This window comes from Sardina pilchardus, chromosome 5 (assembly GCF_963854185.1).
Source record: "Sardina pilchardus chromosome 5, fSarPil1.1, whole genome shotgun sequence".
Taxonomy (NCBI): domain Eukaryota; kingdom Metazoa; phylum Chordata; class Actinopteri; order Clupeiformes; family Clupeidae; genus Sardina; species Sardina pilchardus.
The window spans coordinates 912,828-940,075 of record NC_084998.1 but is presented as its reverse complement, the minus strand read 5'-3'; the positions used below and the strand labels follow the sequence as shown (position 1 = coordinate 940,075).

At 42.9% G+C, this 27,248-nt stretch overlaps 3 protein-coding genes across 3 annotated transcripts; 1 reads left to right on the top strand and 2 right to left on the bottom strand.

The window, feature by feature from the left end:
- Positions 1–1,492: 1,492 nt before the first annotated feature.
- tgfb1b (transforming growth factor, beta 1b) lies at positions 1,493–10,079 on the top strand. Its single transcript, XM_062535886.1, has 7 exons — positions 1,493–1,872; positions 5,873–6,139; positions 6,313–6,390; positions 6,493–6,640; positions 6,731–6,881; positions 8,961–9,071; positions 9,243–10,079. Exons 1-7 carry the CDS (start codon positions 1,530–1,532, stop codon positions 9,288–9,290), a joined length of 1,146 nt encoding a protein of 381 aa, XP_062391870.1. The 5' UTR covers positions 1,493–1,529; the 3' UTR covers positions 9,291–10,079.
- A 1,951-nt stretch (positions 10,080–12,030) lies between these two features.
- On the bottom strand, positions 12,031–19,215 carry LOC134079805 (carbonyl reductase [NADPH] 1-like). Its single transcript, XM_062535887.1, has 4 exons — positions 18,781–19,215; positions 15,228–15,408; positions 14,511–14,634; positions 12,031–12,498 (listed from the first exon to the last, which is right to left on the bottom strand). The coding sequence occupies exons 1-4, from the start codon at positions 19,067–19,069 to the stop codon at positions 12,259–12,261; spliced, it is 834 nt and encodes a 277-aa protein (XP_062391871.1). The 5' UTR covers positions 19,070–19,215; the 3' UTR covers positions 12,031–12,258.
- A 1,096-nt stretch (positions 19,216–20,311) lies between these two features.
- LOC134079806 (carbonyl reductase [NADPH] 1-like) lies at positions 20,312–26,789 on the bottom strand. Its single transcript, XM_062535888.1, has 4 exons — positions 26,432–26,789; positions 24,760–24,940; positions 23,426–23,549; positions 20,312–21,015 (listed from the first exon to the last, which is right to left on the bottom strand). Exons 1-4 carry the CDS (start codon positions 26,718–26,720, stop codon positions 20,776–20,778), a joined length of 834 nt encoding a protein of 277 aa, XP_062391872.1. The 5' UTR covers positions 26,721–26,789; the 3' UTR covers positions 20,312–20,775.
- Between the last annotated feature and the right edge of the window lie 459 nt (positions 26,790–27,248).

Here is a 27,248-nt window from a genome sequence, read left to right as displayed (position 1 = left end):
ACCTTTTTTTGTCACTTTGAGGTTTCAAGAAAATTACTATTGGATTCTTAAAATGCAGTTCTTCAGTGGCCTAGCTTGGTTACCTCAGGTGTTCTGCTGTGGAATATTTGTGATTAACCCATCCCTGCATGTATTTAATCAATCTGTCTACCCATGCTTCAATATTGAATGGAAGATTTGAAAACTTGTGAAATAACTGTTAAAAATATGCTGTCATGTGGTATAAGTGAACCCCTCTGGGAAAGCCTTGAGAGCCCTGTATGGTGACATGGTGTATGGTGTACAGTGTACAGCATATCTATCCTGCTACTTTAGGGTGTTTTCTTCCTTGTTTGTGTGTTAGTTCCGGTCGGGTTCTCAACCAATGGTTGAGGCCCAAAGGGAAAGGGCGGGAACAGATTGCTGCCTGTGCCTGAGGAGGAGTGGGTCTCATCTCAGCAGCTTGCTGCCTGTGCCTGAGGAGGAGTGGGTCTCATCTCAGCAGCGTGGAGTGGCGCTGGAGGACTGCTGGCTCCTGCCACCGGCACACAGGCAAGTGGGCATCCAGGAGACTCTGTTTGGTTGCTGGATATACTGTACATCTGGCCAAGTGAGCGCTGGGGACTATTCTCTACAGATAAGTTCAGCCTTTAAAGTTCATACAGTGAATGTTTTTAATGAGAATAGATAGATATAGATATAGTCTATTTATTTGTTTTGAGTTTTTTATTTATTTAGTTTATTTTTTATTTTGTGCATATTGAGCATAATCTTTTTTGTACAGTTAAAGGGGCTCAAAGAGAGGCTGGATGCTTGTCCTAAAGCATCCGTAACTTCCCTCAGTGAGCACAGCCCTCCTCCCAAACAGGACACACCAGGAAGTTGTGGCTGGTTCTTTTCCTCTCTGTGAAGTCTAAATAATTAACCCAAAATAGGTTATGGGATAGTGAGCTGTTTTTGCCAGCAAAGATAAGAGCTACGTAACTTTAACAGCACTTCATCTGACTCATTCTTGTGTGAATGTAATTCATTTACTTGCGGCATGCTTAATGCACACATTGAAACCTGTTCTGCATGCATTTGTTGAATATCTGGCATTTTTTATTTTATTTTAAAGGAATTGCAATTTGTTAGTTTCAGTTGGTGGATTTTCACCTTTGAAGTCCGAATATGGAATTTGAAATGAGCACGTGTGAGGAGTGGGACAGGACTCTTTATTTCAAGATGTCAGAGCAGCAAGCCAAGCCACTGATTTGACCCAGCACTCTGGGTCGTCTTGCTCTGATCTCCCTCAACACCAAAGAGAGCTGTGCTTGTGGAAGCAGCGCAGCAAGGTGCGGTGCGAAGAGAGCTGTGCTTGTGGGCGCGCTGAGGTGCGAAGAGAGCTGTGCTTGTGGCTGCGGTGCAGCGAGGTGCGGTGCGAAGAGAGCTGTGCTTGTGGACGCGCTGAGGTGCGGTGCGAAGAGAGCTGTGCTTGTGGGCGCACTGAGGTGCGAAGAGAGCTGTGCTTGTGGACGCGCTGCGCTGAGGTGCGGTGAGGTGCGGGGAGGATGAGGACGGTGAGCGTGCTCCTCGCTGGGCTCTGTGCGCTCGCCTGCGTCCACCACAGCAGCGCTCTGTCCACATGCCGGCCGCTGGACGGGGACCTGATGAGGAGGAAGCGGATCGAGGCCATCAGGGGTCAGATCCTCAGCAAGCTGCGCCTGCCCAAGGAGCCGGAGCTGGAGTCGGACGAGGAGGACGAGCAGGCGCCGCCCACTCTGCTGTCCGTCTACAACAGCACCGTCCAGCTGGGCCACGAGCTCACGCAGCATGCCGCCGCCGCCTGGACACACGACGAGGACGAGGGGACCTACTACGCCAAGGAGGTGCACAAGTTCACCATGCAGCAGCGTGAGTACAGTACAGCCATACATTATATACATACATTATATTATATTACATACCTGCATACTACGCCAAGGAGGTGCACAAGTTCACCATGCAGCAGCGTGAGTACAGCCATACATTATATACATACATTATATTATATTACATACCTGCATACTACGCCAAGGAGGTGCACAAGTTCACCATGCAGCAGCGTGAGTACAGCCATACATTATATACATACATTATATTATATTACATACCTGCATACTACGCCAAGGAGGTGCACAAGTTCACCATGCAGCAGCGTGAGTACAGCCATACATTATATACTGTACATACATTATATTATATTACATACCTGCATACTACGCCAAGGAGGTGCACAAGTTCACCATGCAGCGGCGTGAGTACAGCCATACATTATATACATACATTATATTATATTACATACCTGCATACTACGCCAAGGAGGTGCACAAGTTCACCATGCAGCAGCGTGAGTACAGCCATACATTATATACATACATTATATTATATTATATTACATACCTGCATACTACGCCATACATTATATACATACATTATATTATATTACATACCTGCATACTACGCCAAGGAGGTGCACAAGTTCACCATGCAGCAGTGTGAGTACAGCCATACATATACATTAAATATTATACCTGCACACCTTATATACATACATTACATATACATTATACATTACAAAGTGGGGAGAAAATGTATTTGATACCATGCTAAAGTGGCCTAAAAAGAGGAATATAAAAGCATCACTTGACAATTGATCTTAATGTCTTAATTAAAAAAAATAGTAAAAATCAAACCGCTAAGGACCAATTTTCTTTGTGATTGAAGAATGTATCGTAAATAAATACATGTTCTTCTTAAATGCTAGGTGGAAGGAAGTATTTGACCCCCTATGTAACCCTGTGGGAATTTGGGGCAGGCAGATTAACAAAGGGGCAGGCAGATTTTTATTTTTAAAGGCCATCTATTTCATGGATCCAGGATTTTATGCATCCTGATAAAGTTCCCTTGGCCGTTGGAATTAAAATAGCCCGACATCATCAGTGCCCTTCACCATAGCTAGAGATTGGCATGCTGCTTTTTCCAGGAGGCCTTTTAGCCTGTTTGATGCTCATTGAGCTCAGTACAGCCATACATTACATACATACATACATGCATACATTATATTTACATATATTACATACCTGCACATGTGCAGACACAAGCAACAGTTTACAGATACAGTAGGAAAGATTTACACAGTGTGTATGTGTGTGTGTGTGTGTGTGTGTGTGTGCGTGCTTTATAAGAACATAATTCTTGTTTTGATAAGAGTGTCTCTGTTTCTCTCTCTCACTCCCTCGGAGTGTGTGTGTTTGTGTGTGTGTGTGTGTGTGTGTGTGTATGTGTGTGCGTGTGGTTTATATATGTCTGCCGATAAGCGTGTGTCTGTTTCTGTGTGTGTGTGTGTGTGTGTGTGTGTGTGTGTGTGTGTGTGTGTGTGTGTGTGTGTGTGTGTGTGTGTGTGTGTGTGTGTGTGTGTTCACGCCGATTATCTGGAGAGGAAGGAAGCCAGTACTCAGCATGTAGCATTAGTGACTCAGTTCCTGTATACAATGACTCCTATCTCCATAAAACAACATCCTGCATCCTCAAACACACACACTAGCCCATATTAACACCCGGTTCTCCATCCTCAAACACACACACTGTATATTAACACCCGGTTCTCCATCCTCAAACACACACACTGTATATTAACACCGCTCCTCCATCCTCAAACACACACACTGTATATTAACACACGCTCCTGCATCCTCAAACACACACACTGTATATTAACACACGCTCCTGCATCCCCAAACACACACACTAGCCCATATTAACACACGCTCCTGCATCCTCAAACACACACACTGTATATTAACACCCGGTCCTCCATCCTCAAACACACACATTGTAGCCCATATTAACACACGCTCCTGCATCCCCAAACACACACACTGTAGCCCATATTAACACACGGTCCTCCATACTCAAACACACACACTGTATATTAACACCCGGTCCTCCATCCTCAAACACACACATTGTAGCCCATATTAACACACGCTCCTGCATCCCCAAACACACACACTGTAGCCCATATTAACACACGGTCCTCCATACTCAAACACACACACTGTAGCCCATATTAACACACGCTCCTGCATCCTCAAACACACACACTGTAGCCCATATTAACACACGGTCCTCCATACTCAAACACACACACTGTAGCCCATATTAACACACGCTCCTGCATTCTCAAACACACACACTGTAGCCCATATTAACACACGGTCCTCCATACTCAAACACACACACTGTAGCCCATATTAACACACGCTCCTGCATCCTCAAACACACACACACTGCATATTAACACACACTCCTCCATCCCCAAACACACACACTGTAGCCCATATTAACACACGCTCCTCCATCCCCAAACACACACACTGTAGCCCATATTAACACACGCTCCTCCATCCTCAAACACACACACTGTAGCCCATATTAACACACGCTCCTGCATCCTCAAACACACACACACACACTGTATATGTGTATATATATGTAAGTCTCTGAGCATCAGCTTCTTGATCACTTCACACTTTCTCTGCAGCCCCATGGACTATTCAGTTTTAAAAAAACAAAATAATAACAATAATTGGACAATAATCGTTGAAACTAGTTCAAGACAAGAGATCTATGGAAACACATGAAATGAGGTAGATATACAGTAGAGAAGCCAGACGCTCAAGTGCAGCCTTATTCATTTCCTTCCCTAGATCAAGGCAGATTCTAGATAACAAAAAATGCAGAATGCACCTTTGAAAAATGGATATACTAAATGAAATATTGAGAGGTTGAATTGTAGACATGGGAGAAATGGAACTGGTCTTAGAATATTTTTACTTAGAAACAGGGTGTGGTTTACAGATGCAGATGCTCTATAATTTTGGACGCTAGCTGTGGTCTAGTGTGTATGGGTGTTTCTGTCTCGCTGCCTTAGTTGAATTAACAATTTCTCAAGGAAAACCACCAGCAGTGCTGTCCCAATACATCTCTCTCTCTCTGCTGTCCCAATACATCTCTCTCTCTCTCTCTCTCCCTCTCTCTCTCAATGCTGTCCCAAAACATCTCTCTCTCTCCCTCTCTCTCTCTCAATGCTGTCCCAAAACATCTCTCTCTCTCTCCTCCAGACGACTGGTCCCTACTGATGGTTGGCCCCCTTCTCAGGGTTCTCTCGTCTTTTCTGAGCCTTTATTTCTCCTGGTGGCTTCTCAGGGCTCTCCAGCCACAGCACCACAGGGGGACACGTAATTGCTAGGGGAGCCCTAATATGGGACGAGCCTGGCGGAAGTCTGTGGTGGCGAGAAGTGGAGTGATCTGGCGGGCGTCTCTGGCGGTCTCATCAATGTGTAATTACTGTGCGATACAGGGTCCATTTTGGCCCCGTCGGCAGACATGGCCAGCCTTTGGAACGGAGCGAAATGGGAAAACCTCACCCCTGAGGATCTCTTCGCAATGACAACAACACACAAATATGCCCAAAACAGCAGTTGCTTTTAAGCCTTAGTTTGTAATTTATTTAGTTTGTTTTATTGTCAAGGACGTTTTAAATGTATGGTTCAAGATCAGTAATATGAGCGTACCACTTCACCTTCAGCAAAGAGTACATTTGAGAAGAAAAGAGTTTCAGGTGTTTTTTGTGTGCTTGAGGTGTCTTTAAGACTTTTTGATTTCCTAAGTCCATTTTGTTTTGTCTATTTAATGTTTTTATTATCATTATTACTATTATTCTATTGTATTTACTTTTTAACTATTATTTTAACTATTGCCCTTTTATGCTCTTATTTACAATGACTTTTTGCTATTGTTTATGTGTGTGTGTGTGTGTATGAAATGCACTGAAGCAGCTCGCCCTGCCCTGTGTGTCCCATGTCTCCAGGGGAGAACAGTACGAAGCACCAGCTGCTGTTCAACCTGACGCAGATGCGGGCCAGCTTGGGGCCGGACCTGCTCTCCCGGGCGGAGCTGCGGCTGCAGATCAAGAGTCCGCTCATGCCCAACGGGACGGAGCAGAGGCTGGAGTTGTACCGGGGCACGGGGCAGCAGAGCCGCTACCTGGGCTCACGCTTCGTGTCCAGGGACCTGGCCGACCGCTGGCTCTCTTTTGACGTGACACAAACGCTGAGAGACTGGCTTCAGGGACCAGGTAAGTCATCATCTTCATCATCATCGTCATCAATGTCTTCACTTCCAAAAGATGAGACACATGCTTTAATCCTCTCCAATCACCATAGCATATATTTGGTCTTAGATATCGGCAATGATCTAAATCTGCTGTTTGCTATGTGCCAACATTTCTTTGGTCTTTGATCTGTCCAGATGTGGAACAAGGCTTCCAGTTGAAAGTGCACTGTGACTGTGGTGAAAAAAGGAAGGACTTCCTGTTCTCCATATCCGGTACGGGACGTGTCATGAAGCAGCTGCAGGAGACACTCAGAGGATGCCGAGTGCTGCTGTTAAACTGATGTCATTAATGATGTCGTTTGTGTCCCCCAACAGGCATGGCCAAACTCAGAGGTGACACAGGCGCTCTCGCAATGTATATGCAGAAGCCTCACATCTTAGTGATGTCACTTCCTGTGGAAAATAAGGATGACCAGCATTCCCGCAGGAAGCGTCAAACTTCAACTGCTGAAACATGCTCAGAGTGAGAAGTGATGCCATGACCTGAACAGGAAATAGTCTTCATATTATTATTATCTTCATGATCTAACTTAGCCTGTGTTTGATCCTACAGAAAGTCAGAGAACTGCTGCGTAAGACAGTTGTACATTGATTTCCGTAAAGATCTCGGGTGGAAATGGATTCATGAGCCCTCTGGTTACCACGCCAACTACTGCATAGGCTCCTGTTCCTATGTGTGGAACACGGAAAACAAATACGCTCAGGTAAACACATACACTATATGTTGCTAGGTATTGTCCCTGTATATTGATATGTATCTATATGTTGCTAGGTATTGTCCCTGTATGTTGATATGTATCTATTGCTAGGTATTGTCCCTGTATGTTGATATGTATCTATATGTTGGTAGGTATTGTCCCTGTATGTTGATATGTATCTATATGTTGGTAGGTATTGTCCCTGTATGTTGATATGTATCTACAGTACCCTCCAGAATTATTGGCACCCTTGGTAAAAGTTGACTAAAAATAGGTATAAAAATAATCTTTAGGTGATTTATTGTACTCCCACAATGAAAACAACGAGGAAAAATATACCCTGCAAGGCAAGCAAATTTATTCTGAGAAAAAGGAAAATCTCATAAAGAAATAAATATTTTTAACAAAAACAGCTTGCTCACAATTATTGGCACCCCTGAAATATATTATGTACAACATTTAACAGGAGCATTTTCCTATGTAAATGCAACGTTTTAAAGTAAATCAGAGTGTCTGTGAACTTTCAGAAGTAGTTCATGACGTTCTTTTTCACTATGGTATGAAAATGAAGTCACTCAGAGGCTATATCCTCTAGTCATTTTTCAACATTGGAGAGACAAGAGAATACACTAAATTGAAATAAAAAGAAATTGTGTTGACATTTGTAAGTAAGAGAATGTCTATGGAAACTAGGTATTTTGTTGAAAATGCCTATATTTCCAGTTAAAATGATGACTAAAAGGTTCTAATCATCTGGAAATGTGGCAAACATGCTTGGACAAAGACCCATGGCTATTTTGCTCCCACGCACAGTATGGAGGATGGTATGATACGAACCACTGTTGAGAGTTACAGACAAAGCTATCATCTTGGGGTCACCAAGTCCCCCCCAAAAATCTTCAAAAGTGACCTCACTGCTAATAGATTATTTAGACAGCATGTCAGGTTAAAGCCAGTAGAGTCATTTAATGAGCAATGTAAATGGCAGGAGTTACTGAATGGTACCATGACATGTCTGGGAGTGTGGTCTATTGTCAGATGGAAATAAAATGATGCTCTTTTGCTAAAAACACTTAAGGTGTCTTTGGCGTACATAGAAGAATGACTATACTAAAAAGAACCCCATGCCTAATCAGAATTATGGTGGAAGGGCTGTGCTATTGTGGGGCTGTTTTAATTTCCAAAGGCCTTGGGAACCTAATTAAGGTGCATGGCATCATGAACACCAAGAAAAAACCTGAACATTTTCAAAGGAAATCAAACAATCTCTGCCAAGGCCCTAAAAGTTGGTCATGATTGGATCATTCATCAGGTCAATGAACCAAAACAAATGCACAGATCAAAACAAATATGGTTTACTGAACACAAAATCAAGCTTCAGACATTGCCATAGCAGTCCCCTGATCTAAACTCCATAGAAAAACAGTGGGATGAGTCAACGAGAAGAATGCACAAGTGTGGACCTAGCAATCTGGACGATCTGGGGAGGTTTTGTAAAGATGAATGGTCTTAAATCCCTTACTTTGTATTCTCAATCTTTATGGGGTGTCAGAGAAGAATATTACATGCTGTTTTATTGACAAAGGGAGGTTTAAGAAGGTATTACAAGTAGGGGTGCCAATAATTGTGAGTGACGTGTTTTTATTAAAAACATTTATTTCTTTATGAGATTTTCCTTTTTCTCAGAATAAATTTGCTTCCCTTGCAGGGTGTATTTTTCCTCATTGTTTTCATTGTGGGAGTACAATAAATCACCTAAAGATGATTTTTTAGACCTATTTTTAGTCAACTTTTACCAAGGGTGCCAATAATTCTGGAGGGTACTGTATATGTTGCTAGGTATTGTCCCTGTATGTTAGTGTGTATCTATATGTTGGTAGGTATTGTCCCTGTATGTTAGTGTGTATCTATATGTTGGTAGGTATTGTCCCTGTATGTTAACGTGTATCTATATGTTGGTAGGTATTGTCCCTGTATGTTGACATGTATCTATATGTTGGTAGGTATTGTCCCTGTATGTTAATATGTATCTATACGTTGCTAGGTATTGTCCCTGTATGTTAATATGTATCTATATGTTGCTAGGTATTGTCCCTGTATAAGCACCATAATCCAGGAGCGTCGGCCCAACCCTGCTGTGTTCCGCACGTCATGGACCCTCTTCCCATTCTCTACTATGTGGGTAGACAACATAAGGTACAACATTAGAAAGACCAAAGAACTGGAAATAAACTAAAGCATTTCCATGTTAAATTCAACTTTTTTTACACTACGTTTAAGTTTTACACTAATTTGTTTCAAATTCAGTTCATTTGCTGTAGGTATGACATCTCAACACACTGTGAACATTCTGTCTGTGCTTTACAGGTGGAGCAGCTGTCCAATATGATCGTCCGCACCTGCAAATGCAGCTGAGGAGATACTGTGCCACTATATGCAGATGACATCGTGTTTTACCACCTCTTTATGTACTACCTACTTTGTGAGATTTAGAAGATCTTACAGACACAGTTATACTGTCAACCACCAACATTTATGCAGCCATCACACAATTATTGTTCTTCATGGTGTATTCGCACAATGCTGCAGACATCCACTGGCTCACAGTCTTATTTTCTCTGTTTATTAAAAAAGGGTTTTTATTCTGTAGAAGGCATTAAACTCTCCACCTCTTCTCAGAGCCATAACACTTGACATTTGACAGGAAAGTATCTGAAAAGACTGGTGGGGGTTTACCACTGAAGAGAGTGTGCAGTATAAAAGACTATGATATAACATCTGGTTTTAATTTATGTTTTAAATTGTGCTTTTATAGTCCTTTACATCGTATGTTTCAGAGTTGTGTCATATCCATGAACGTAATGCATTCACTTATAAGCGACTGAAAATGTCTGAACGGCTGATTTATGAGTGAACAGTGCCACCTCCAGTTGAAAATATGTAGTGCATTAACCTGAAAGTCCAGTATAACATCCTTCAAGATCAACTTCTCATACATTTCTAAATTATCTCTAAATAGAAACAGTGTATCACAGTAAATTACTATTATATTGTCACATTATTATTCTTACAAAACACCTCAATTTTTATTATTCTTACAAAACACCTCAATTTTTTTTTTGCATGATGGAGATGTACAAATTGCACATCAGAGATGCACAGTTGAGTCTGAATGTCCAAATAAACCAACACTTTGTGAATTCTATGTGCATACCATATGCTTCTATGCCTTCCTACAAATTAATAATGTCCTTCTGTATGCACCCATTGCGTTTAGGAATGACTTAAAGGAGCATTTCATTGCTGGACAACCAAACCACTTGCCATACAACCTCCAATCAAACCAACTGCCCATATACACAACCTCCAATCAAATCACTTGCCCATATGCTACACAACCTCCAAACCTGACCTGATTTGGTTCACTGTGGAGTTTACTTTTCCCTTGGTCTTTACCAAAGATCATAGAGTGCTACTTTGGTCTAAGTTACTTACAAGCTCTAGTCAGTTACTGAAGTTGAAGACAAAGGAAGCGCAATTCAGTGCTGTGAATACACACGGTAACCTAGCAATAACTCAATAACTTCTACGCAATGGAGTTAAGGAAACGGGAATTCTGGGGAACCAAATAGGGTGCTTCCATGGCAACAGGCAACCAGGTGAGACACAGAGCAACTGGTCAGGGCAACAGAGACAACAGCTAAACAATACCCCTATACTACAAAACCACCACTAGCTAGCCAATTCCCAACAGAGACAACAGCTAAATAATACCCCTATACTGTAAAACCTGCGAGGGGAAAAACTGTCTTCTTAACCTCAGCACTTAAAAATGTATGTTAAGTTGTTTAGTTAAAGTGTAACTGCGCCCTAAAATATGTTTTTCGAGCTGTTGATTGGTTGAAATTACTCATACGTGGTGAACTACACTATTACCAGGGTTAATATTGACAAAAATTGTGTTTCCCGAGAAAAGTCATATTTCGTATGATTTTGTATTGGAGATAGCTCTCCGCGCCCTCTACAGGTTGAAACATGCCATGGCATTTTGGTCCAAAATGCTATTGGAATGCTGACGTAGTCCTGCACTTCTCTGGTGAGTCAACGTCACCGCGTTGTTACAAATTAGGAATGAAACGCCCCAACGCCTGCTGCCCTGATTAGCCTACCTGTGATAAGCCATGTCTGCAGCACTCATTCCCAGATTGACACGAAATCACCATGGTTGATTGGCTGCAGCAGTGCTGCACTCCCTCTCCAAATTTCAGAACGTCTCGCCCATTTTGAACGTTTTTTTCAGAAATGTGAAGTGGGTGGAGTTATGGGTGAAGTTACACTTTAAGCATTTGGTGAAGGAAATGCCCAGTTTTGGTTTCAACATGTCACCCTACCGCTTTAAAAGATATGAGCAGCCTCTCTTTTAATTTGCTGCTGACGCTGCCGTCTTTGTTAGAAATTTCAGAAGCTCACAGATGGTCATGTGACTTATCGCTAGCCTTCTGATTGTATTATCTCAAAAAGTCACCGTTAAACTATCCAAATTGTCAGATAGTAAAGTTGCCCAAATCTCAAGGAGAAAGTGTTGCTCGGCTACAGTGCCCTACAAGTTGCCCTGTGTATCACCTTTAGATTGTGAACTCACACACCAACCTTATTGTCCTGGGGAGATGTGTGGACCATGATGGCTTCTATCATCAGTTCCTATTTTCCTCAGATGCTTGTTTAAGGGGGACAACCAAGCGTCTCTACAAAGCATCTGGGTAGTGTGATGCAACACTCTAACATAATCTCTAGTGTGAGTTTTGTCCATAAATTATGTGTCTTGAAGATGTTGTCAAAGAAAACCCAGAGATCTGGATGAGCCACGGAGGTTTGATGTAGACCTGGAGTCATTACGAGGGTTGATGTAGACCTGGAGTCATTACGGAGGGTTGATGTAGACCTGGAGTCATTACGGAGGTTTGATGTAGACCTGGAGTCATTACGGAGGGTTGATGTAGACCTGGAGTCATTACGGAGGGTTGATGTAGACCTGGAGTCATTACAGAAGACCTCCCCATGTAAACCCCCGGGGTGTGACTGCTGCTTAGGACACACGTACTGTAGGTCATACTGTATGACTGACAAACAAGAGCAAACAACTAAACAGAAAATGTACAGTTCAAACCACTCATTTATTCAATGATAATGCAATATCTGATTTCCATAATCATAAGTTTACTACTAATACATATTTTATTTTGAGACCAACATGCATGCCATTTAGCCTAGCCTCAATTACAAGACGGCCATGTTCGGAGATGGAGAAACTTGCACACTAGAAACATACAAGTCTAGATGAAGGGTGGAGTTAGTGGTCAGTATGTGGGACCCTGCAGTGCCCTCACCACTCCTGCACTGTTTTGTCCCACACCAGCTGGCCGTGGGGTGCGGGGGCTCCAGTGGGCAGCATGGCCAGGTACACGGGCGTCTCGGCCCCCTCCTCGGGGCTCTTGGTGGCCTTGGGGCCGGCCATGTCTGTGCGCACCCAGCCAGGACAGCAGGCGTTCAGCAGGATCCCATCAGCTGCCCGCGTTTGGGTCAGAACAGCGGCCTGGATGCGGGACAGAACCGTCGCGCCAATCTGCAGAGGACACAGTAGTGGTTACTGTATATACACGGGCCTGGACCTAGAACAGAACCACCAATCTGCAGAGGACAACACAGTAGTGGTTAGATATACGGGCCTGGACCTAGAACAGAACCACCAATCTGCAGAGGACAACACAGTAGTGGTTATATACACGGGCCTGGACCTAGAACAGAACCACCAATCTGCAGAGGACAACACAGTAGTGGTTATATACACGGGCCTGGACCTAGAACAGAACCACCAATCTGCAGAGGACAACACAGTAGTGGTTACATACACGGGCCTGGACCTAGAACAGAACCACCAATCTGCAGAGGACAACACAGTAGTGGTTACTGTATATACACGGGCCTGGACCTAGAACAGAACCACCAATCTGCAGAGGACAACACAGAACACCTCTAAAAGTGTGAAACTTGCTATAGAAGATCGTTGAAGACCAGTAACCACTCGGTAAGTTGCACATTTTAAAAAGCCAACGTTTAGAGGTGTTTTAAGGACAGAATAGGCTATGCCCATAGCGAGCAATGCTGAATCCAAACAGAGAACATTCTAAGGCAGCCTAAATTGCAGAAACAGGATCAATCTTCGAGATGTCGGTGTCAAACACTCTTTTGCATCCTAGGCAATACAGAAAACGGGCTTAAAGTGTAAAATACCGAACTATTCCTTTAAGAACACTTAAAGGGATATTCCGCCATTTTTGGAAATACGCTCATTTCCCACCTCCCCTCGAGCAAAACAATCGATATTTACCTTGCTCCCGTTCATCCAGCCATTCTGTGAGTCTGGCGATACAACTTTTAGCTTCAGCCTAGCATAGATCATTGAATCGGATTAGACCATTAGCTTCTCGCCTGCTAGCTTCATGTTTAAAAGTGACTAAGATTTCTGGAAATTTTCCCATTCAAAACGCGTCTCCTCTCAAGTTAGAAAGTGCAATAAGACCAACTGAAAATGAAACCTAGCGTTTTTCTAGGCTGATTTGACATGGAACTACACTCTCATCTGGCGTAATAATCAAGGCAACTTGCAAACGTACCATAGGCGCAGTGATATCGTACGCAGCATCTGAAAATAGTCCCCATAGACAACAATCAGTAGTAGTGCCAGTAGTTTGCAAGTTGCCTGTTGCCTTGATTATTACGCCAGATGAGAGTGTAGTTCCATGTCAAATCAGCCTAGAAAAACACCAGGTTTCATTTTCAGTTGGTCTTATTGCACTTTCTAACTTGAGAGGAGACACGTTTGAAATGGGAAAATTTCCAGAAATCTTAGTCACTTTTAAACATGAAGCTAGCAGGCGAGAAGCTAATGGTCTAATCCGATTCAATGATCTATGCTAGGCTGAAGCTAAAAGTTGTATCGCCAGACTCACAGAATGGCTGGATGAACGGGAACAAGGTAAATATCGATTGTTTTGCTCGAGGGGAGGTGGGAAATGAGCGTATTTCCAAAAATGGCGGAATATCCCTTTAACAACTGTCCGGCTGCCAGCTCCGCTTGAAGGAAAATCCATAAAGTGATTATGTGACATGAGATCTCGACTTTCTGGGTTCGCGAACTACATTATTGATGCTTTGCTTCATGTGAAGGGACCTTTGGCATTACTTTAGTGGTTCCATAGGCATTATTTAGCATTATTTTAGTGGTTCCATAAGCGTTATTTAGCATTACTTTAGTGGTTCCATAAGCGTTATTAGCATTACCTTAGCGGTTCCATAGGCATTATTTAGCATTACTTTAGTGGTTCCATAAGCGTTATTTAGCATTACTTTAGTGGTTCCATAAGCGTTATTAGCATTACTTTAGTGGTTCCATAAGCGTTATTAGCATTACCTTAGCGGTTCCATAAGCGTTATTAGCATTACTTTAGCGGTTCCATAAGCGTTATTTAGCATTACTTTAGCGGTTCCATAAGCGTTATTTAGCATTACTTTAGTGGTTCCATAAGCAGAGTTTAGCATTACTTTAGTGGTTCCATAAGCAGAGTTTAGCATTACCTTAGTGGTTCCATAGGCGGAGTTTGGCCATCCTTTGGCCTCATGATCTCCCTTCTGAGCTGCCACCACAAACTCTCCCATAAGTCCACACAGCTCCTCCTCAGAGATAGCTGGATTGCGGAACCTGAAATATGGTCAGTACCATAGATATATAAAGCTATATAGATATATATGTCTATGGTCAGTACTGTTACAAACAGATATAGGAATGTGGTGTTCCATTCTACCATAAACACAGCGAGAGAGTTCAACATGTCTCATATTAACACAAACACCATTAACAATAGCATTTCCATCCATCAATCTCACAGCCTATTGGCTCCTGTACAAATGGTGACTAGTTCCCATCCATCATTCTCACAGCCTATTGGCTCCTGTACAAATGGTGACTAGTTCCCATCCATCAATCTCACAGCCTATTGGCTCCTGTACAAATGGTGACTAGTTCCCATCCATCATTCTCACAGCCTATTGGCTCCTGTACAAATGGTGACTAGTTCCCATCCATCATTCTCACAGCCTATTGGCTCCTGTACAAATGGTGACTAGTTCCCATCCATCATTCTCACAGCCTATTGGCTCCTGTACAAATGGTGACTAGTTCCCATCCATCATTCTCACAGCCTATTGGCTCCTGTACAAATGGTGACTAGTTCCCATCCATCATTCTCACAGCCTATTGGCTCCTGTACAAATGGTGACTGTTTCCCAGCGTACTTTGCCTGTAGCTGCGGGCTGCACTTGTCCAGAGCCATCTTGCTGACGAAGCTGGAGACGTTGACCACCCGTGCGTTGGGGCGCAGCAGCGGCAGCAGGGCCTTGCTCACCCACAGGGTGCCCCAGAAGTTGGTGCGCATGGTGACCTCCGCCTGCTCTCCGAAGGGCTCCGTGGCAGCATCTGCACAGGGGATCAACACACCAATTCAGATCAACAGAACTAAGATCAACACACCAATTCAGATCAATACAACTCAGATCAACACACCAATTCAGATCAACACACCAATTCAGATCAATAGAACTGAGATCAACACACTAATTCAGATCAACAGAACTCAGATCAACACACCAATTCAGATCAATACAACTCAGATCAACACACCAATTCAGATCAACACACCAATTCAGATCAATACAACTCAGATCAACACACCAATTCAGATCAACATGCCAATTCAGATCAACACACCAATTCAGATCAATACAACTCAGATCAACACACCAATTCAGATCAACACGCCAATTCAGATCAACACACCAATTCAGATCAATACAACTCAGATCAACACACCAATTCAGATCAATAGAACTGAGATCAACACACTAATTCAGATCAACAGAACTCAGATCAACAGAACTCAGATCAACACACCAATTCAGATCAATACAACTCAGATCAACACACCAATTCAGATCAACAGAACTCAGATCAACACACCAATTCAGATCAATACAACTCAGATCAACACACCAATTAAGATCAATACAACTCAGATCAACACACCAATTCAGATCAACACGCCAATTCAGATCAACACACCAATTCAGATCAATACAACTCAGATCAACACACCAATTCAGATCAACACGCCAATTCAGATCAACACACCAATTCAGATCAATACAACTCAGATCAACACACCAATTCAGATCAATAGAACTGAGATCAACACACTAATTCAGATCAACAGAACTCAGATCAACAGAACTCAGATCAACACACCAATTCAGATCAATACAACTCAGATCAACACACCAATTCAGATCAACAGAACTCAGATCAACACACCAATTCAGATCAACACAACTCAGATCAACACACCAATTCAGATCAATAGAACTGAGATCAACACACTAATTCAGATCAACAGAACTCAGATCAACAGAACTCAGATCAACAGAACTCAGATCAACACACCAATTCAGATCAATAGAACTGAGATCAACACACCAATTCAGATCAACACAACTCAGATCAACACACCAATTCAGATCAACAAAACTCAGATCAACACACCAATTCAGATCAATACAACTCAGATCAACACACCAATTCAGATCAACACAACTCAGATCAACACACCAATTCAGATCAATACAACTCAGATCAACACACCAATTAAGATCAATACAACTCAGATCAACACACCAATTCAGATCAATAACTCAGATCAACACACCAATTAAGATCAATACAACTCAGATCAACACACCAATTCAGATCAATACAACTCAGATCAACACACTAATTCAGATCAGTAGAACTCAGACATGTGCATGACGTGGTGCTCAGTCTTGTGTGTGTGCAACATGCAAAATAAATGTAGAATGTCTCTAATGAAATGAATTCTTCTGTCATACCTGACATGCGTCCAGTAAGGGCACCGGCATTTCCCCAACGCACGACTGCAGTGGAGGACTGGTGGTGGACTGGTCTGCCGTGGCATACTGGTTAGGGCTTCAGGCTTGTAACAAAGGATCTCCCATGCCAACATCCACAGCTGAAGTGCCCTTGACCATGGCACCCACCCAACCCCTCACTGCTCCCCAAGCACCGCTATATAGCAGGCAGCTCACTGCTCCGGGTGAGTGTGTGCTTCACCTCACTGTGTGCTGTGTGCATTTCACTAATTCATGGATTGGGCTCAATGCAGAGACCAAATTTCCCTCACAGGATCAAAAGAGTATACAGTATACTTACTTACACCTCACAGGATCAAAAGAGTATACATACTTTATACTTACTATACAAGTCCCATCAGAGCAGGGACGTTCCTTCCTCTCTATCTTTAAAGGGGACATATTATGCAAAACTCACTTTTTGCGGGCCTCTGTGTTCATATTTAGGCCTCTACTGTTCTTATAAACACTCCAAGCGTGAAAAAAAACCCCATCCATCCGTTTTCTGTAGTAGAAAGACTTTGGTGTCAAGAATAGTATGCTGCTGTGAGCCATTTGGATTGCTCCCTTATTCTGATGTAATACTAAGGGAATTTGCATAGACCAACCCTAGCACCAGGGTCTAACATATGCGGTTGGATGCCGGCTCTGTTTGTAGTCATTTTCACCTGTGAAACGAGCAGCGTAATCAATACACCCATCCGGAGGCGTGGCCAGCCCAGAAACGGCTCAATTTGGGAGAGACCAATTCTAACCTTGTTTAAAAAGAGGTATAATATGTCCCCTTTAAGACACAACTCTTCCAAGATCACCTCCTCTCGTTGAACACCTCCTCTACACAACTCTTCCAAGAACACCTCCTCTCAGGGAAGGCTACTCATCCTGCCAGGGGGTCAGGATTTGACTGATTAGCTTCGCCGATTAGCAGGGCACTTCCTCGTCGCCATTTTCCAGAAATACATCATGTCCGGTGCCGTTTTCCCTGCGTTTTCCTCATGCCGATTGGTGGCTGTTCCACTCTCAGCTCATGCACGAGCTTAGTGTGGGCACGAGCTCTCGTTCTGTACCTTACGTCAGTCAGTAACCTGGCACTTAATTGGCTAAGTAAAACGGCACCGGAAACAAGCCTCTTGAAACGCCATGTTGAAGCCTGAAAAAATCGTTCAATTTTGGCACTTTTCACTAGCCTAGCATTCCCATTGAAATGAATGGGGGCGGGACTTGTTCACTTTCTCCAGTTCTTATAATACCTTCATGCATCCTGCTACTTGAAAACAAGAAGATGATTCGTTTAGCGTTACCCTATTGGGGAGAGGGAATTTGAAAGACAACTGTTTATCCCACCCCTCCGATTGAGCCCTGCCTACGGTGAGTTCCCAGACCCTCCATCTTGATGTGGGTCTGGCTGGTCAGGCTAGCATCCCTCCTCTTCCTCCCCTTCTCCCCTCCTACCATACTAGTAGGCTACTCTCTACAGGCCTCTGCTCCAGCACTAGTAGGACAGGTGCAGTGGAAATGCCTACAGTCTCCTCTGAACTGGAACTTATGTTACTCTACTCCTATAACTGTAGATCTGATCAAATGCAACTGTAGATCTGATCAAATGCATTCATCTTATATGTTACTCTACTCCTATAACTGTAGTTCTGATCAAATGCATTCATATATCTTATATGTTACTCTATTCCTGTTACTGTAGTTCTATTAAAATGCATTCATATATCTTATGTTACTCTACTCCTGTTACTGTAGTTCTGATCAAATGCATTCATATATCTTAGGCTATATGTTACTCTATTCCTGTAACTGTAGTTCTGATAAAATGCAATATTATGTTATACACCAACTTTAATCACTCATTGGGACAAACCTTTGAATGCAATCCCAGCATTGTTGATCAAGACATCCAAACCACCGTAATTCTTCTCTAGGAACTTCCGGAGTTCTTCAGCACTAGTTTGGTCGCAGATATCAAGACGGTGAAAGAGCACGTTACTCAATCCCTGGGACTTCAGTTTTCCCACAGCCTCCTGTCCAAGTTTCTCGTTGCGCGCAGTGAGTATGATGTCGCCAGCATAGCCAGCTTTGCACAACCCCTGCACAATTGAAAATCCAATACCCTTGTTTGCGCCGGTAACAACAGCAACTTTTTTCGCCATGTCGTTCGGAGGCTTCAATTTACAGCTTACGTGCGTGGATTGGAAGTGTGGCGGATGGTGTAGTGTAGAAAAGCGCAGGTCCTTATAATGCGCCTCGCCTTGGCACACACGCGCACATAGCCGTACATAAGCGTTCAGAACACAGGAAAGTGCACCGTCATACTGACAACACTACAATTCATTCAAGCAGGCTATGTAAACATAGGCGTGCCTCAAGTTGATAGCATAAAGGTATCCCGGTAATGCATATTCATAGATCAACTTTAAGATTATGCCTAAACTACATAGTCATCCACTGGGTGAAAGTTCCTTATCCTTACTTCCATCAGTAGAAAAAATCTACCGGTAATTCAGGTTGTTATCAAATCCAGAAAGTGACGCCTTCAACTGTAACCGCAGACTAACCAGTGTAAATCGCAATTTGCCGGTCCTGACAAACAGTCCGGTAGGCTGCAGTAGGCCTACCTTCAGTACATTCACCCAAGCCTGCTTTTGAACAAATAAATAAATAATCTGAATCAAAATTGCTATCATGTTTTCTATCACGTAATTAATTCATCCTCCTACCTTTATGACAGTTTTTTTTTTAAAGGAACATTGGATTGGATCACTGTGATGCAAATACCGAATTCCAGGATTACTAAACCCCTATCCCAGAGCTTCAAGATCCCAAATAAAGTTCAGCGTTTTGAAAAACCCAGAGTTAAAACCTGGGTTAAAATGTTGAATTTCACATTTTCCCATTATTCGACTGTATACAGTCAAGAGTTTCATATCGTGAACGCATTTCACGGAAAGACATACGTTTTGACTGTTAAACCCGGCGAAGATTCAACACATTTGCTGTCATTCCCCTTGTGCACGCGCCGCTTAAAAAGGTGATTTCTCCTCTTCTGGCATATCGTGACAGGAGAACCATGTCAACTTTGGATGCGGTTATCTTAACGATAGTTTGTTTAATACCCTCGATATACATATCGTTGGAAAGCTTAGTTTATGGCCGTTCACGTGAGCACAATAACTTAATTTAATACATTTGACCGAAACGACTGGTTCCGCTTTACAGGGTCACAAATATGCTTTCAAAACATTCAAGAAAGAATCTTCACTATATTTGTTTAGTAGCCTACAAGCTATGCATGATCATTGATTTACAGTAATGTTACTGTCATTTATGAAAGATTTTGATCATAATATAAATATTTACTATGTATCAGATACTGAGACCAAAACGCATGAGTCTAAATGGCAAAATAAACAATTTATTAATTGGACTTGCAGTGCAACATCCTTTCATTCAAACAAATAATCAATGTATGAACCCAGTTAGTTTTGGAATGTGGTTGTATATGTGCACAACAATTTAGTAAAAAAAGAACAGAAGAGCAGATGAGGCTAGTGCATTTCTCTGATTCCAGACATTGCCTATAAGGAGCGACGGCAAAAAGCTTATTGACTTGTGATTTCTGCAAACGTACACATTTTTATGTCCTTCAAAACTTTTAATGCAAAGTAAAAAAGTGTACGCACAGTACGTACGTGAACATACTGTACAGCAATTACCAGTATTTTAACTGTCGTGGAATTGATGTGTGATACTCTTCCACATCTTCCCATAATCACTGTAAAAATACTCTATAAAGCAGAGTGGGCCATTGGTCAGTTTTGCGGCGTTAGTGGTCAGTATGTGGGACCCTGCAGTGCCCTCACCACTCCTGCACCGCTTTGTCCCACACCAGCTGGCCGTGGGGTGCGGGGGCTCCAGTGGGCAGCATGGCCAGGTACACGGGCGTCTCGGCCCCCTCCTCGGGGCTCTTGGTGGCCTTGGGGCCGGCCATGTCTGTGCGCACCCAGCCAGGACAGCAGGCGTTCAGCAGGATCCCATCAGCTGCCCGCGTTTGGGTCAGAACAGCGGCCTGGATGCGGGACAGAACCGTCACGCCAATCTGCAGAGGACAACACAATAGTGGTTACATACACGGGCCTGGACCTAGAACAGAACCACCAATCTGCAGAGGACAACACAGTAGTGGTTACATACACGGGCCTGGACCTAGAACAGAACCACTAATCTGCAGAGGACAACACAGTAGCGGTTATATACACGGGCCTGGACCTAGAACAGAACCACCAATCTGCAGAGGACAACACAGTAGTGGTTATATACACGGGCCTGGACCTAGAACAGAACCACTAATCTGCAGAGGACAACACAGTAGTGGTTACTGTATATACACGGGCCTGGACCTAGAACAGAACCACCAATCTGCAGAGGACAACACAGTAGTGGTTAGATATACGGAACTCGAGTTCAGTCCTCATAGATGTTTTCAGACGTTCACCCATGTAGGCTTTGGTACCATAGGTGGTGTTTAGCGTTACCTTAGTAGTTCCATGGGTGGTGTTTATCGTTACCTTAATGGCGGAGTTTGCCATTATCTTAACGTTTCCATTGGGTGTTTTTTAGCATTACCTTAATGGTTCCATAAGTGGAGTTTAGCATTACCTTAGTGGTTCCATAAGTGGAGTTTAGCATTACCTTAGTGGTTCCGTAAGTGGAGTTTGGCATAACCATAGTGCAGCGGTTCCTAAACTTTTTTCCCCACGTACCACTTTTTTCTCCGCGTATCACCTACATTCTGACCCCCATTTTAACACCCGTCCGCCATAGCCCTTTTCATCTCGTGTACCCCTAGAAGCAGCTCACAGTTTGGGAATGCCATAGCGGTTCCATAGGCATTATAAAGCATTACCTTAGTGGTTCCGTAGGCGGAGTTTAGCATTACTTTAGCGCAGTGGTTCTCAAACTTTTTCTTTCATTCCCCACTTTAATCAAGGGGGCTTTCTCGAGCCCCACCTGTCCATCATCGCTCTATAGAAAGTATAGGTCAAGCTCAAAATTGTCATATTTATAACGTCACTTGCTAAATATACATCAGTAGGCCTAACAAATGACAGTTTACTAAAGATAAATATCAGTTCAAAAATAGAGAAAATAAAAATCTAAATCAATGACCAATAACGTCAGTTTTTTGTCATTGACAAGGTGTCAATCCTTGCTTAAAAAAAAGCTGATTTCCAATAATACAGCAAAAGGGCCAACTATATGCTACCATTGTGTTATAAATGAAGTTCAACACTCTCACAACCTCGTTCAAAATCTTATTCAGGTCAAGCCTTGACGCGAGCGCTTCCCTGAATGAAACAGTCCGTCTGTTGCGCATCAGGCACTACCCTCTTTATCACGACGATAGCATTTATTTGACCTGCTATCATCTGTGCGCCAACCGAGCAAAGTCCCTCACAGTTTTCCCATTTGATTACCTGTTCTGCCACGTAGACTAATTGTTGAGATCAATGTTGAATAGTTCATCTGCAGTGGCCCTACTTTTGGCATACTCGCAGAATAGAATATCTTCGCCCGCTGTCAAGTTAACAAAGCGGACAAGCAATAACTAAACCACCTTTGTGGTGGCCTTGTCCACTTGCAAGGCAAAACATGAGTGTTTGCGTTTGTCAAGCAGCTGTTCTTCGAGATCGCAGAACAGCAATTGTGTCGTCGGACAGATAGCCAAGATATCCTTCAATTTTACTGCGCTCGTCTCGAACATAAACAGGGTTTTTTTTCCCGCTGCAATTAAATCCGACATCAATCATTTTTTTCGGACTATGGTTCCAGGACAGACATTCTCATCTGGTCAATGATAGGCCTACAAGAGTCTAGATTACCTTGTTTGTGTTTGTTTTGTGAGATGGAGGTGCATTCTCGTAATTATCAATAAAGAAAGGCACAGGCTACAGATTTAAAAGAAATCTCCGGTTTTTCACGTCAGCTCGCGCCCCACCTGGCACGTCTCTGCGCCCCACTAGTGGGGCGAGCCCCACAGTTTGAGAAACGCTGCCTTAGCGGTTCCATAGGCGGAGTTTAGCATTACCTTAGTGGTTCCATAAGCGTTATTAGCATTACCTTAGTGGTTCCATAAGCGTTATTAGCATTACCTTAGTGGTTCCATAGGCAGAGTTTAGCATTACCTTAGTGGGTCCATAGGCGGAGTTTAGCATTACTTTAGTGGTTCCATAAGCGTTATTAGCATTACCTTAGTGGTTCCATAAGCGTTATTAGCATTACCATAGTGGTTCTATAGGCGTTATTTAGCATTACCTTAGTGGTTCCATAAGCGTTATTTAGCATTACTTTAGTGGTTCCATAAGCGTTATTAGCATTACTTTAGTGGTTCCATAAGCGTTATTAGCATTACTTTAGTGGTTCCATAGGCAGAGTTTAGCATTACCTTAGTGGTTCCATAAGCGTTATTAGCATTACTTTAGTGGTTCCATAAGCGTTATTAGCATTACCTTAGTGGTTCCATAGGCGGAGTTTGGCCATCCTTTGGCCTCATGATCTCCCTTCTGAGCTGCCACCACGAACTCTCCCATAAGTCCACACAGCTCCTCCTCTGAGATGGCTGGATTGCGGAACCTGAAATGATTACAGAATTAGGGCTATTAGGGCTACGCACACAACGGCTTTACTCTGCCTTTTTAATATCATTTTGTGTAGATTGTCGTTTTTGTCCTGTGTATGAAATGTGCCATATAAATAAACTTGATGTGTCTTACTTTGACATTTTGCACACTCATTCGACACAACCAATTTCTTTACATTCTCACAGCTCAACATGTATGCTCCCTGGGTGCCAATCGTGTAGAAATGTCAAGGGTCAGTAAGATTATCGAGTGCTGTACTTCTGGAATAATCTTCCGCTGCATGTTAGAGAAGCCAGCTCTATTACCACTTGTATATCAAAACTCAGAACATTTATTTTTTCCAAACATTATGGACCATCATGATGACTTCCTCCATCTTACCCTTGTAGCAATTTTATTTCAGTGTTATGCACTATTTATTTAGGCTGGGTAAACCCTGCCTGATCTGCCGGTGATTTCGATTTTGCCCTGCAGCTTAGGCTGGAAACCTGCATATCTAACTCTCCTGCTTCCTGTCCACGTTTGCTGGGTCCAATCACAAACTAGCTTATCTAAAAGGTGCACCCAGATCATTGGTCTGAGTGATTGAAGGACTATCCAAAAGCGTACAGTCATTTGAACTATGCCCATTGATCACGCCTCTTGTGCAGCAGAAATAAAGCGCAGACTCCCCAGACTAATATTCAATCTTTACATATTGACCTTAGTATGGTGATAGCCAGACTACTATTTATTTGCAACGATTTTTAAATGTTTTCTAAACATGTTTTTAAACGTTTTCTAACCATGATTTTAAATGTTTTCTAAACACAATTTTAAATGTTTTCTAAACACAATTTTAAATGTTTTCTAAACATGTTTTTAAATGTTTTCTAAACATGTTTTTAAAGGTTTTTTCAAGATCGCCACACTGTGGGGCTTGAAACGTCACTAACGTAACGGAACGAAAACCTTAAATCGGAGCTCCTTGGTGTGGGGCTTGAAACGTCACTAACGTAACGTAACGTAACGTAAAACCTTAAATCGGAGCTCCTTGGTGTGGGGCTTGACACGTCACTAATGTAACGTAACGTAAAACCTTAAATCGGAGCTCTTTGGTGTGGGGCTTGAAACGTCACTAATGTAACGTAACGTAAAACCTTAAATCGGAGCTCCTTGGTGTGCGGATCTTATAACATTGGAGTGACTAATTCCCAGCATACTTTGCCTGTAGCTCCGGGCTGCACTTGTCCAGTGAGCGCTTGCTGACGAAGCTGGAGACGTTGACCACCCGTGCGTTGGGCCGCAGCAGCGGCAGCAGGGCCTTGCTCACCCACAGGGTGCCCCAGAAGTTGGTGCGCATGGTGACCTCCGCCTGCTCTCCGAAGGGCTCCGTGGCCGCCGCTGCACAGGGGTGCAACACAGAAGAATGTTTCTATTGGTTGATGCCGTCTTAGTGTCAGTAAGGAGCAGTAAAGAAGCAGTGAGACATACTGGATTCAGTGGTTGAAGTCTCAACAACCAGGCAGCATCTCACATTCAAACCATAATTAACATTTATTCATGCAGATGTTTTTTTTCCAAAGCAACTCTCAAATGTCAATTACATTGCGAAGGCCACCACAGTGTACATGTGGATAAGGGTTCTGATACAGTGACCTCCACTGCCTCTAGGCTACACCTTGGGGAAGGTTGCAGAACCCTTATCCACATGCACACTGTTCTGTTGCAGAACCCTTATCCACATGCACACTGTTCTGTTGCAGAACCCTTATCCACATGCACACTGTTCTGTTGCAGAACCCTTATCCACATGCACACTGTTCTGTTCTAGAACCCTTATCCACATGTACACTCTTCTGTTGCAGAACCCTTAATAACATACTGTTCTGTTTCAGAACCCTAATCCACATGTACACTGTTCTGTGGCAGAACCCTTATCCACATGTACACTGTTCTGTTGCAGAACCCTTATACACATGTGCACTGTTCTGTTGCAGAACCCTTAATAACATACTGTTCTGTTTCAGAACCCTTATCCACGTGTACACTGTTCTGTTGCAGAACCCTTATCACCATGTACACTGTTCTGTTGCAGAACCCTTATCACCATGTACACTGTTCTGTTCTAGAACCCTTATCACCATGTACACTGTTTTGTTCTAGAACCCTTATCCACATGCACACTGTTCTGTTGCAGAACCCTTATCCACATGTACAAACACTAAACAACTGGGCCATGTCTTCGCTCTTTGAGTATGAGGTGAATGCTGTGTACATAAGTAGGTCTGTCAGTGCAAGTGCTATATCATTTTCTACTATATAACACTTTAATCTGACAACACTTTTATGGAAAGGTTTATCCAATCGGGCCTGTCCTTACGCAGGTGGTGGGCGGGTCAAATAGATTCCATCTAAAGGACAAACAGATGTCATAACATTGGGAAATAACTGAATGAGTATTTCTTTATTTTAACCCAGTGGGACTTAAGCCATCTTAACACCAGACTTTGACAAGATTTGGATATTCTTGGGAGATTGTGGTCTTTTCAGTAAAGCTTGAATAGGGGAGCATTAGTTATAATTTGAGTTTCATGCTGTAGCCTATACTTTTCCCCATGTTTTAATTCTTCACCTGGGGACTTGCGTGGATAGCCTACTGATATGCACTACAAATTGCGCGATTGCCACAATAAAGATGTTCGTACATACACTAGGCTACTGTGTAATAAGCTGTGCTAAAGGCTGGTCAGCAGCTGTGGAGATAACACAAGCTTCATGACCTGATGCGGCCGCTGAGACTGGACAGAATCTTCCTGAAAAGATTTGCACTTGCAGCCCAACAAAATACCACGCTACGAGACTGCCGTCTGATATTTAATTAGAGTCAAAAACCTTTGAATGCAATCCCAGCATTGTTGATCAAGACATCCAAACCGCCGTAATTCTTCTCGAGGAACTTCCGGAGTTCTTCAGAACTGGTTTGGTCGCAGATATCAAGACGGTGAAAGAGCACGTTATTCAATCCCTCGGACTTCAGTTTTCCCACAGCCTCCTGTCCAAGTTTCTCGTTGCGCGCAGTGAGTATGATGTCGCCAGCATAGCCAGCTTTGCACAACCCCTGCACAATTGAAAATCCAATACCCTTGTTCGCACCTGTTACGACTGCAACCTTTTTCGACATGTTTTCCTTTAGCTTCACACAAAGGAGAAGCAATGTGTGAAAGTAGGGTAAACGCCGTCGCGGTCGCAGAACTCCGCCCACACACACACACACACACACACACACACACACACACACACACACACACACACACACACACACACACACACACACAGAGAGAGAGAGAGAGAAAGTGCACCGTCATTGTTGAACTGGTGGTATTATCTCGTATGCGTTGTCTAGAAGGAAATAAAAAATGCATACAATGTTGTATAATTTGTTCAGTCTGACGTGTCGATCGTATGCGTCAGCAAACTATACTCGCAAATTATATTGAAACAATAGGGTACTGTTAAGAATATTACAGATAACAGAACCAATCTAATGAATCGAATACAAAGTTTGGCATGTGCCTCAATTTAAAGCAGCCTAGGCTAATGGATAGTCGCTACTTTGGTGCACACAGAGAAACGCTTGACTTTATGAAAGAATAGGCAATTGCTGGGCAAAAATAAATAAATAATAATAATAATTCCCCAGTAGTGGACT